General features: G+C 37.3%; 1 protein-coding gene across 1 annotated transcript; it reads right to left on the bottom strand.

Annotated features, from left to right (window-relative positions):
• Positions 1 to 8,313: 8,313 nt before the first annotated feature.
• Positions 8,314 to 9,159, bottom strand: LOC117336649 (sporozoite surface protein 2-like). Its single transcript, XM_033897260.1, has one exon. The coding sequence runs from the start codon at positions 9,157 to 9,159 to the stop codon at positions 8,314 to 8,316; it is 846 nt and encodes a 281-aa protein (XP_033753151.1).
• Positions 9,160 to 13,580: the final 4,421 nt, after the last annotated feature.

Raw genomic sequence — 13,580 nt, forward strand, 5'->3', positions numbered from 1 at the left:
ATGGACATTGATCCCAGAGAACGCTGGCAATTTCAGTTGATTATTCACTTGCTGCATGCGGAAGACCTCACCAAGGAGGTTTCCCGATCACAAGGGCTTGACGGATTTGGCCGTACCAATACATCATTTGATAGTCTTCTGGGTGATTAGGTAATACCAGGAGATATTGAGGGAAAGCCGTACCGGAACTTTTGTTTGATTCTGTCAAGGTTTTGTGATTTGCGTGGGTTTTTTTGTTTATTTTGGACATGTTAAGAAGTATTGTGATTCGTTACTCGTGCCCCCATCCTCCTCGGAGCCCAACAAGGGGACACTGCTTGAGGCGCGGCTCTCCAGCGCCTAAGTGTCAGGGTTACACCGTAATATAAAAGAATACGATTTTTCTCGTGCGTAAATTGTTTTTCTCTCGCGAATAACCCTCCACCGCCCTTTGGATATTAAATATCCCGGGCTCGGCGTGACCAGCCTAATGATAATACAGGGCCCGTTCTACCCCTCCTCTATATGGAGTCCGCAGCCAAAGTGGCATGTTGCAACCACCAGGATCATCTTTCCCCAGATTACGAGATGCAACCCACGGCAAACAGGTTGGCTCAAATTTGAGCCGCTGTGAAAGATTTCTGCTACACTAATACCCAGCGCACACCACTCATAACCCCTGAAAAAATCGGTGTGGACCGACCACCAGTGTACCCAGTCTCGGGAGGTGGACCCAGCTTTCATGGTGAATAAATGACAACTTGAATTGACTTGTCATAGTGTAGATATCGATCTGCCCCACATTTAACAAAAATATTGAATTTGTGTCATTTAATGTTTGATCTGCCCAGTTATTTATTTATTTCAAAAACGTAAATGATTAGTTTCACACATTAACTTCATCTAAAATAACAGGAACGTATTGAATGCAAACGGAAATAACAGTATCACCGAATATTTTGTACGATTTGACAAAATACAAACTTAACGAAATGCTGAAATGGATAACTTCGATAAAATCATAGAATTGACAGCAACATTTTATCCTTATTTTATTTGTCCGTATTCGTCTGCAGTATATCTATGTTCTGTTCGTGTTTGTCTGCAGTATGTTCACATTCTGTCCGTATTTTTTTTTTGCAGTATGTCCACGTTGTTGTCCGTATTTGTATGCAGTATGTCCACGTTGTTGTCAGTATTTGTATGTAACATGTCCACGTGTTGTCCGTATTTGTATGTAGTATGTCCACGTGTTGTCCGTATTTGTATGCAGTATGTCCAAACGTTGTCCGTATTTGTATGTAGTGTTTCCACGTGTTGTCCGTATTTGTATGCAGTATGTCCAAACGTTGTCCGTATTTGTATATAGTGTTTCCACGTGTTGTCCGTATTTGTATGTAGTATGTCCACGTGTTGTCCGTATTTGTATTTGTATGCCCACGTGTTGTCCGTATTTGTATGCAGTATGCCCACGTGTTGTCCGTATTTGTACATAGTGTTTCCACGTGTTGTCCGTATTTGTATGTAGTATGCCCACGTGCTGTCCGTATTTGTATGCAGTATGCCCACGTGTTGTCCGTATTTGTCTGCAGTATGTTCACGTTCTGTCCGTATTTGTATGCAGTATGCCCACGTGTTGTCCGTATTTGTACATAGTGTTTCCACGTGTTGTCCGTATTTGTATGCAGTATGCCCACGTGCTGTCCGTATTTGTATGCAGTATGCCCACGTGTTGTCCGTATTTGTATGCAGTATGTCCACGTTTTGTCCGTATTTGTATGCAGTATGTCCACGAGCTGTCCGTATTTGTATGCAGTATGCCCACGTGTTGTCCGTATTTGTATGCAGTATGTCCACGTGTTGTCCGTATTTGTATGCAGTATGTCCACGAGCTGTCCGTATTTGTATGTAGTATGTCCACGTGTTGTCCGTATTAGTATGCAGTATGTCCACGTGTTGTCCGTATTTGTATGCAGTATGCCCACGTGTTGTCCGTATTTGTATGTAGTGTTTCCACGTGTTGTCCGTATTTGTATGTAGTGTTTCCAAGTGTTGTCCGTATTTGTATGCAGTATGCCCACGTGTTGTCCGTATTTGTATATAGTGTTTCCACGTGTTGTCCGTATTTGTATGCTGTATGTCCACGAGCTGTCCGTATTTGCCACTTATAGGAACTTTTTACCTGTAGAATACCACTTATAGGAACTTTTTACCTGTAGAATACCACTTATAGGAACTTTTTACCTGTAGAATACCACTTATAGGAACTTTTTACCTGTAGAATACCACTCATAGGAACTTTTTACCTGTAGAATACCACTCTTAGGAACTTTTTACCTGTAGAATACCACTCTTAGGAACTTTTTACCTGTAAAATACCACTCTTAGGAACTTTTTACCTGTGGAATACCACTCTTAGGAACTTTTTACCTGTATAATACCACTCTTAGGTAGCACACCACAGTAAGACAGCCTGGCCATGGGCAATTTTTTTGTTAAGCAAATAACTCCTGTATTATGATATACATAAAAAATGAAAAAATAAATGTACACTATAATTGGTATATTCAGTATGAAGTAGTACATACAGGCTTCACATTTATTAAAACAAAAATCAATAAATTGGTTCCGGATTTTAAATATCCGGATTTTCCGAACGTGTGTTTACACAGGAAATTTAATTTTGCCTACAGCGCAAAATGGAAGCCCACAGAAAAGGTAAGATAGCGGAAAAACTTAATTTACAACATGTGTCCAAACAAGATTAATTCTGTCTTTGGGATAGAGATATCTAATTTTAAATAGGTTTCAGAAAAAAAATTGTGTAGAGAATTGTGCCATTTTGGATCAAATATCATAATATTTAGCAATTTTTGAGAATTTGTTAAGCTGTTACCATGGTATTCACAGCTCTAAAAATCACAGAAAATATCAGTTTACTTATCCTTCAGAGCTCTATTAAAATTGCAAATGTTGTACAGATTTCAAATATATATACTTTATTAGAGGTTATATGTAAGGTTAACTGGCAATGTTTACATATCTAAAACATGTGCCATATTTTTCAGAATTTGGCATTTTTACTGTACGCTGCTACCTTAGGAATTTTTTACCTGTAGAATACCACTCATAGGAACTTTTTACCTGTAGAATACCACTCTTAGGAACTTTTTACCTGTAGAATACCACTCATAGGAACTTTTTACCTGTAGAATACCACTCTTAGAAACTTTTTACCTGTAGAATACCACTCTTAGGAACTTTTTACCTGTAGAATACCACTCTTAGGAACTTTTTACCTGTAGAATACCACTCTTAGGAACTTTTTACCTGTAGAATACCACTCATTCTATCTATTATTAGTGAATTATCGAATACTTTGTTAAAGTTTTAATTGAAAGATTGAATACTTACTCGCTGAGCAACAAAAAAGTCTTGAAGAGAAGCTGTGTGATAAAGTTTCTGATAACGACGAGGACACCTCCTGATACATCACACACGGTAGAATCCAGGGAATCCACTTGGACGGCCCATGTATTCAGAGTCAATGTTTCGCTTGATTCCACTACGCTTAGTTTAATCTTCCCTCCATTGTAGGAACCCTCAGTATCTGGACACATATGACAGACGAGATAATTCACATTTTATATATCTGGACACATATGACACACAAGATAATTGACATTTTATATGGTTTCGCGGACGCCAGACACTGTATTCAAAGTTGATAATAACACAATGAAACATAGGGATTCGGCACGACTTTCCAGTCGTGTATACATCTATGATTAATATACCGGACTGTTGGATGGATATTCGTGCCAAGTCCCTGTGCATCTTACTTTTTTTTAAATGTACGGTCGTTTTTATTAGGTATCTAAATTTTGACAGCAAATAAGTTCATCGGAAATTAACCAATTGATGCGTAGACTCAAAATTACGAACTTTTTTCAGACTTCATATACATGTTTCAAAGGACATATAGGTTATCCGAACGCATTGGTAGTTATAACCTGAATAACAATAACAATAACAATAACAATTAACCTGATACAAAATGTACCTAATTTAGGTCCTTGTACAAAATGTACCTAATTTAGGTCCTTATAAAAAATTACCTAATTTAGTGCCTTAAACAAAATTACCTAATTTAGGTCCTTATACAAAATGTACCTAATTTAGGTCCTTATACAAAATGTACCTAATTTAGGTCCTTATACAAAATGTACCTAATTTAGGTCCTTAAACAAAATTACTTAATTTAGGTCCTTAAACAAAATTACCTAATTTAGGTCCTTATACAAAATGTACTTAATTTAGGTCCTTATACAAAATGTACCTAATTAAGGTCCTTATACAAAATGTACTTAGTTTAGGTCCTTATACAAAATGTACCTAATTTAGGTCCTTATAACAAATTACCTAATTTAGGCCCTTAAACAAAATTACCTAATTTAGGTCCTTAAACAAAATGTACCTAATTTAGGTCCTTAAACAAAATGTACCTAATTTAGGTCCTAATACAAAATGTACCTAATTTAGGTCCTTATACAAAATGTACCTAATTTAGGTCCTTATACAAAATGTACCTAATTTAGGTCCTTATACAAAATGTACCTAATTTAGGTCCTAATACAAAATGTACCTAATTTAGGTCCTTATACAAAATGTACTTAATTTAGGTCCTTATACAAAATGTACCTAATTTAGGTCCTTATACAAAATGTACCTAATTTAGGTCCTTATACAAAATGTACCTAATTTAGGTCCTTATACAAAATTACTAAATTTAGGTCCTTATACAAAATTACCTAATTTAGGTCCTTACACAAAATGTACCTAATTTAGGTCCTTATACAAAATGTACTTAATTTAGGTCCTTATACAAAATGTACCTAATTAAGGTCCTTATACAAAATGTACTTAGTTTAGGTCCTTATACAAAATGTACCTAATTTATGTCCTTATAACAAATTACCTAATTTAAGTCCTTAAACAAAATTACCTAATTTAGGTCCTTATACAAAATGTACCTAATTTAGGTCCTTAAAAAAAATTACCTAATTTAGGTCCTTAAACAAAATTACCTAATTTAGGTCCTTATACAAAATGTACCTAATTTAGGTCCTTATACAAAATGTACCTAATTTAGGTCCTTATACAAAATGTACCTAATTTAGGTCCTTATACAAAATTACTAAATTTAGGTCCTTATACAAAATTACCTAATTTAGGTCCTTACACAAAATGTACCTAATTTAGGTCCTTATACAAAATGTACCTAATTTAGGTCCTTATACAAAATGTACCTAATTTAGGTCCTTATACAAAATGTACCTAATTTAGGTCCTTATACAAAATGTAACTCTTGAAATAAGCTGTTCCCTTCAATGTTAGGAATGGAGTCACTTGCCACAACCTGACCCGATTTCATCAATAGCTTTAGGAAATCCTTTTCTTCCATAGGAAATCATCATTTGAAACTAAAACGGGATAACTAAAGCAATATATTTTGATAAGATATTAATGCCTCCGCTGTTAAGTAAAGAAACTGTTATGATGGTGTAAATATGAACCAAATCTGTTTAGGGGTTCTAAAGGTAAAAATGGATTCAGAATGACACATTGTGTCCCGTTTAGAAGTGGTAAAGGTGACCTTGGACACTGTAACCTTGACATATGACCACCAGAAGATAATGTATTATGATTTAAATACATTCATGAAGCAAATATGCTGAGAGGTTCTCATGATATGACATTGATTCAAAAATATGTGCCCCGCGCCGGAAGTGTCATTCAAAGGTGACCTTTGCCCTTGTAACATTGACCAATAACCAGAATTTGGTCATGTGTAGAAAGTATATTTCTAGATATTATGATACAGTGATGTAATATATGGAAAAAATTCAGTTAAAGAACTTTTCTTGAATTCTGTAATAATTTCCTATGGAAAATTTAAAGAATTTCCTTAAATAAAGGAATATTGGTGGAACCGGGTCCTAGTTATTCACAAGCAGGAACTACTAGTGTTGAATATATAAAGTTTTACACCAATGGGATTCATAAACTTTAAAACAGTCATCTAGCAATCTCGTGCTTTAATCTGTATAATTCCAATATTATTCAAAAAGATGTAAATTGGGCAAACATAGTTTAAAACCTACAATAACTGGAACTGCTCTGTAATCTGACAATATGCTACCAATATTATCTACAAATATAAAAATACTTACGAGTATAGAAAAGCAGCGATATTAATGCAGCCAACAACTTCTTACCGTCACACATCCTGGTCGACCAGTGTCGGAATGTTTTATATACAAAAGGCCCATATCTTTACGGAAATCAATATACAATGTATAATGAGCATAATCCAGAGGCTGGATAGCGGGTTATGGCAAGACAACTTGTAATCTATTGAAGGAGCGATGTTGATCCAGTATATTATATAAGATACTTTTTTATAATCATTGAAGACATCTTATATGTTTCATAAGATATCTTATAAAGGAGAGTTTATTATAACGCGATTAGGCAATAATCTGAGGGTGCATATTGTTCATGAAAATATAAATAAAATATAAAAATATTTTAAAAAGAGGAGTATGAAATGTCTTGTATAAGACATCAAAGATCGATACCTTCTGATTTTTTTGTAAGATATCTTACCAATTATATTAGATATCTAATTAACAAACATGGTGCATTACAAAGAAGTAAGATCATTTGAAAATTCCATGCATAAATGACAAATTGGCTTGCTAATTGCTTCGTGAATGAGTCCCACATGTAAGTGAAAAACTGTTATTGTAATAGTTCGAATGAAACCTACATTAATAGGACTATAATCATTGGGGTTAATATCAGAAGGTTTATAACTGTTGTTATTAGGGTTAATATCAGAAGCTTTATAACTCCTGTTATTGGGGTGAATATCAGAAGCTTTATAACTCCAGTTATTGGGGTCAATATCTGAAGCTTTATAACTCCAGTTATTGGGGTCAATATCTGAAGCTTTATAACTCCAGTTATTGGGGTCAATATCTGAAGTTTTATAACTCCTGTTCTTGGGGTCAATATCAGAAGCTTTATAACTCCTGTTATTGGGGTCAATATCTGAAGCTTAATAATTCCTGTTATTGGGGTCAATATCTGAAGCTTTATGTCTGCTGTTATTGGGGTCAATATCTGTAGCTTTATAACTCCTGTTATTGGGGTCAATATCAGAATTAGTTTTATGACTGCTCTTATTGGGGTCAATATCAGAAGCTTTGTAACTCCTGTTATGGGGGTCAATATCAGAAGCTTTATAACTGCTGTTATTGGGGTCAATATCTGAAGCTTTATGACTCCTGTTATTGGGGTCAATATCAGAAGCTTTATAACTCATGTTATTGGGGTCAATATCAGAAGCTTTATAACTGCTGTTATTGGGGTCAATATCAGAAGCTTTATAACTGCTGTTATTGGGGTCAATATCAGAAGCTTGATAACTCCTGTTATTGGGGTCAATATCAGAAGCTTTATAACTCCAGTTATTGGGGTCAATATCAGAAGCTTTATGACTCCTGTTATTGGGGTCAATATCAGAAGCTTTATAACTCCTGTTATTGGGGTCAATATCTGAAGCTTTATAACTCCTGTTATTGGGGTCAATATCAGAAGCTTTATAACTCCAGTTATTGGGGTCAATATCAGAAGTAATATAACTCCTGTTATTGGGGTCAATATCTGAAGCTTTATAACTCCAGTTATTGGGGTCAATATCTGAAGCTTTATAACTCCTGTTATTGGGGTCAATATCTGAAGCTTTATAACTCCAGTTATTGGGGTCAATATCAGAAGTTATATAACTCCTGTTATTGGGGTCAATATCAGAAGCTTTATAACTCCAGTTCAATATCTGAAGCTTTATAACTCCTATTATTGGGGTCAATATCAGAAGCTTGATAACTCCAGTTATTGGGGTCAATATCTGAAGCTTTATAACTCCTGTTATTGGGGTCAATATCAGAAGCTTTATAACTCCAGTTCAATATCTGAAGCTTTATAACTCCTATTATTGGGGTCAATATCAGAAGCTTGATAACTCCAGTTATTGGGGTCAATATCAGAAGTTATATAACTCCTGTTATTGGGGTCAATATCTGAAGCTTTATAACTCCAGTTATTGGGGTCAATATCAGAAGTTATATAACTCCAGTTATTGGGGTGAATATCAGAAGCTTGATAACTCCTGTTATTGGGGTGAATATCAGAAGTTATATAACTCCTGTTATTGGGGTCAATATCAGAAGCTTTATAACTCCTGTTATTGGGGTCAATATCTGAAGCTTAATAATTCCTGTTATTGGGGTCAATATCTGAAGCTTTATGTCTGCTGTTATTGGGGTCAATATCTGTAGCTTTATAACTCCTGTTATTGGGGTCAATATCAGAATTAGTTTTATGACTGCTCTTATTGGGGTCAATATCAGAAGCTTTGTAACTCCTGTTATGGGGGTCAATATCAGAAGCTTTATAACTGCTGTTATTGGGGTCAATATCTGAAGCTTTATAACTGCTGTTATTGGGGTCAATATCAGAATTAGTTTTATGACTCCTGTTATTGGGGTGAATATCAGAAGCTTTATAACTCCTGTTATTGGGGTGAATATCAGAAGCTTTATAACTGCTGTTATTGGGGTCAATATCTGAAGCTTTATAACTCCTGTTATTGGGGTCAATATCAGAAGCTTTATGACTGCTGTTATTGGGGTCAATATCTGAAGCTTTATAACTCCTGTTATTGGGGTCAATATCAGAAGCTTTATAACTCCTGTTATTGGGGTCAATATCTGAAGCTTTATAACTCCTGTTATTGGGGTGAATATCAGAAGTTATATAACTCCTGTTATTGGGGTCAATATCAGAAGCTTTATAACTCCAGTTATTGGGGTCAATATCAGAAGTTATATAACTCCTGTTATTGGGGTCAATATCTGAAGCTTTATAACTCCAGTTATTGGGGTCAATATCTGAAGCTTTATAACTCCAGTTATTGGGGTCAATATCAGAAGTTATATAACTCCTATTATTGGGGTCAATATCTGAAGCTTTATAACTGCTGTTATTGGGGTCAATATCTGAAGCTTTATAACTCCTGTTATTGGGGTCAATATCTGAAGCTTTATAACTCATGTTATTGGGGACAATATCTGAAGCTTTAAAACTCCTGTTATTGGGGTCAATATCAGAAGATTTATAACTGTTGTTATTGGGGTCAATATCTGAAGCTTTATGACTACTGTTATTGGGGTAGCTTTATTTTTAAAAAAAAGATCCGTTAAATACTTTATGGTCAGCGGTTACGAATTTCAAGTTGTCAGAATTCAAAATAGTGTTTTTTCAGATCGGTCTCAGAATTCAATACACATGTACACAACTAGGGATCAAGGGAACATATATATAGAATTTAACAAGATCCATACAGTACTTTCTGAGAAAGAGTGACAATAAACTTCAGTCAGAATTCAAAATACTCTTGTTTCCCCATCAGTCTCAAAATTCAATATGCACGACCTGGGACCACGGGGAACTTTTGAAACAGCCATATAGTACTTTCTGAGAAATAGCAGTAACAAGGATTGGACAATGAACAATGGACGATGGACGACGGATGGACCATGGATTCACTGACGAAGGGTGATTTGAACAGGCCACCAACAGTCCACCATCTGATGTACTTCTACTAACTAAAGGTCTTTGGCTATTTTTTTTGGTTCTGACACCAATAGACGGCACCTGTCATTAGTTTCTCGCCGTGTTCTCATGATGATGATGGGCTAATACGCTAAGGGAAATAACTCTTGCAAAAATTGTCGAATCAAAATTCCTTTCAGGGAAGCAATTATAAATTATGATTATAAAGTATATTAAGTTTCAAAGAATTCGGTAGAAAAATGTAGATATCTGGACAAACGAGAGGCACATGGGCCCTAACGGTCACCTGTGTTTGATACATTTGACATATCTGACTCCCGTGACCTTGAATTCGAGGTCAATGTATTTCACCCCAGCATGCTACAGGCCAAATACCAGTTTCTAAGTGCGTTGGTTCTCGATAAGACGACTTCAAAAAAAGATTTAAGCATATTTGAGACTGGTGGCCTTCAAGAATGCTCAAGGTCATCAGTTTGTACTATTGAGTTGTTTTGAATTTGATTACAAGAGGCCCAGAGGGCCTGTATCGCTCACCTGGTTTATTTATTATTATCTATTAAGTCCCTTAGGGGTGAGGAACGACCCCTGGGTTTATTTTTTACATCAGGACTGTGTACATGTTCATCTCTTGATCTTACTTGTTTCAAAAATGCAATAAGTCCTTTATAGCAATATAGTCAAACTGATCCCTTTTGCCCTGCCCTTGAAGCACCAGGGGGGGATCAGCCCATCATTTGTATTAATTTAAATCCCAGCCATCTAGAGATGTTACCACTGAAATATAAATGTCAAACATTGCCAAATGGACCCCTTTTGGCCCCACCCCTAAAGCCCCTGGGGAGTCAGCCCCATCATGTATAAGTTTGAATCCCAACCACCTAGGGATGTTACTGCTGAAATATCAATGCCATACATTGCTTAGGTCCAGAGAAGAAGTCGTTAATATCAATATTGCCAAATGGACCCCTTTTGGCCCCACCCCTTAAGCCCCTGGGGGGTCAGCCCTTTCATATGTATAAATTTGAATCCCAGCCACCTAGGGATGCTACCACTGAAATATCAATGTCATACATTGCTTAGGTCCAGAGAAGAAGTCGTTTATATCAATATTGCCAAATGGATCCCTTTTGGCCCCACCCCTCAGGCTCCTGGTGGGTCAGCCCTTTCATTTGTATAAATTTGAATCCCAGCCACCTAGGGATGCTACCACTGAAATAACAATGTCATACGTTACTTAGGTCCAGAGAAGAAGTCGCTTATATCAATATTGCCAAATGGACCCCTTTTGGTCCCACCCCTGGCCCCTGTGGAGTCAGCCCCATCATATGTATAAATTTGAATCCCAACCACCTAGGGATGTTACTGCTGAAATATCAATGCCATACATTGCTTAGGTCCAGAGAAGAAGTTGTTAATACCAATATTGCCAAATGGATCCCTTTTGGCCTCGCCCCTAAGGCCCCTGGGGGGGTCAGCCCAATCATATGTATAAATTTGCATCCCAACCACCTAGGGATGTTACTGCATTGCTTAGGTCTAGAGAAGAAGTCGTTAATATCAATATTGCCAAATGGACCCCTTTTGGCCCCCTGCCGGTCAGTCCTTTCATTTGTATAAATTTGAATTCCAGCCACCTAGGAATGCTACCACTGAAATATCAATGTCATACATTGCTTAGGTCCAGAGAAGAAGTCGTTTATATCAATATTGCCAAATGGACCCCTTTCGGCCCCTGGGGAGTCAGTCCCATCATATGTATAAATTTGAATCCCTCCAACCTAGGGATGCTTCCTACCAAATTTGGTTGAATTCTGATCAGCGGTTCAGAAGAAGAAGTCAATTGTGTTGACGGACGGACGGACGGACGCCTGACGCCACAGTATGGCATAAGCTAACAAGCCCAGAGGGCCTGTATCGCTCACCTGGTTTCATGAGATATGAAACAAGAATGATGCTTAAGTATATTTGTCGCTGGTATTGCTATGTCAATATATATCATAAGCATTTTATATGGGTACATGTACATTGGTTTTATTTTAATACTAAAAATGCCAAAAGGTACATTAATCCATGAAATGAAATTGACTTTTGGCGCGACCCCATAGGGATGCTACCACACAAATGTGAGTGATATCCATTGCTTAGTTTCAGAGAAGATCTTGTTTAGACCAATTGGCCCCTTTTGACCCTGCCCTCTGCCCCCTGGGGGTCAGCTCCTTCCTTTATACAATTTTGAATCCCTACCCCAATAGGATGCTAATAGTCAAATATGAGCTGTTTCAGAGAAGTTGTTCATATCAATTTAGCCAAATTGACCCCTTTTGGCCCAGCCCCTCAGCCTCCAGGGGGTCGGCCCCATCATTTGTACAATTTTGAATCCTTAACCAAAGTGAATGCTACCAGTCACATATTAAAGATATCCATTGCTTATTTTCAGAGAAAAAGTTGTTTATATCAATTTTGCCAAAATAACCCCTTTTGGCCCCGCCTCTTAGGTCCCCTGGGGTCAGCCCTGTCATTTGTACAATTTTGAATCCCCACCCCATAGTGTTGTTACCAGGCAAATATGAGCAATATCGTTTGTTCGGCTTCAGAGAAGAAGTTGTTTATATCAATATACCCCAAATGACCACATTTGGCCCTGCCCTTCCAACCCCTGGGGGTCAGCCCCATCATTTGTACAATTTTGAATCCCCACCCCAAAGTTATGCTACCAGGCAAATATGAGCGATATCCATTGCTCTGTTTCAGAGAAGAAGTCGGTATCATCAATATAGCTATATTGACCCTTTTTGGCACCGCCCCTCAGGCCCCTAGGGGGTCAGTCCCATCATTTGTACAATTTTGAATCCCCACCCCAAAGTGATGCTACCAGGCAAATATAAGTGATATCCATTGCTCGGTTCCAGAGAAGAAGTCGTTAATATCAATATAGCTATATTGACCCATTTTTGCCTCGCCCCTCAGGCCCCTAGGGGGTCAGCACCACCATTTGTACAATTTTGAATCCCCACCCTATAGTGATGCTTCCAGACAAATAGGAGCAATATCCTTTGCTCGGTTTCAGAGAAGAAGTCGTTTATATCTATATAGCCAAATTGACCCCTTTTGGCCCCGCCCCTCAGGCCCCTGGGGGTCAGCACCACCATTTGTACAATTTTGAATCCCCACCCCATAGTGATACTTCCAGACAAATAGGAGCAATATCCTTTGCTCAGTTTCAGAGAAGAAGTCGTTTATATTAATATAGCCAAATTGACCCCTTTTGGCCCCGCCCCTCAGGCCCCTGGGGGGTCAGCCCCATCATTTGTACAATTTTGAGTCCCCTACCCATAGGGATGCTTCTGACCAAATTTGGTCAAATTCTGATCAGTGGTTATGAAGAAGAAGTCAATTGTTGACGGACGGACGGACGACGGACGCCACGGTATGGCATACCTTCGGACCAGGTGAGCTAATAATTTGCAATTGGTAGTAACATCAGGAATTTGTGTGAAAAGAAACATTTTTATGACAAGATAACGGAGTACCAATTAACACCTGCCCACTACAGCAACTAATAATTGTGCATAACGAAAAAAATCAACATTAAAGATTTCACCTTGGACAAAAATAAAGATAGGTTTGTTTGTACTTGTTTCCAAGGCCCCATATCAGGTCTCTGAGCCTCTTTCTTAGCAAGAAAATGCCTTTAAAATATTTTAGCATATTTGACCTCTGTGACCTTTAACAAAGGGCAAGATCATTCATTTGAACAATCTTTATAGCCCTTCATCCAAGCATGCTATAGGCCCAATACCAAGTATCTGGGCTTATTGCTTAATGAAAACAAGTTGTTTCAAGATTTTAGCATATTAACGACTTGTGGTGTATTGTTATCGGGGGACATACAAAGTGAG

Source organism: Pecten maximus, chromosome 10, assembly GCF_902652985.1.
Source record: "Pecten maximus chromosome 10, xPecMax1.1, whole genome shotgun sequence".
NCBI lineage: Eukaryota > Metazoa > Mollusca > Bivalvia > Pectinida > Pectinidae > Pecten > Pecten maximus.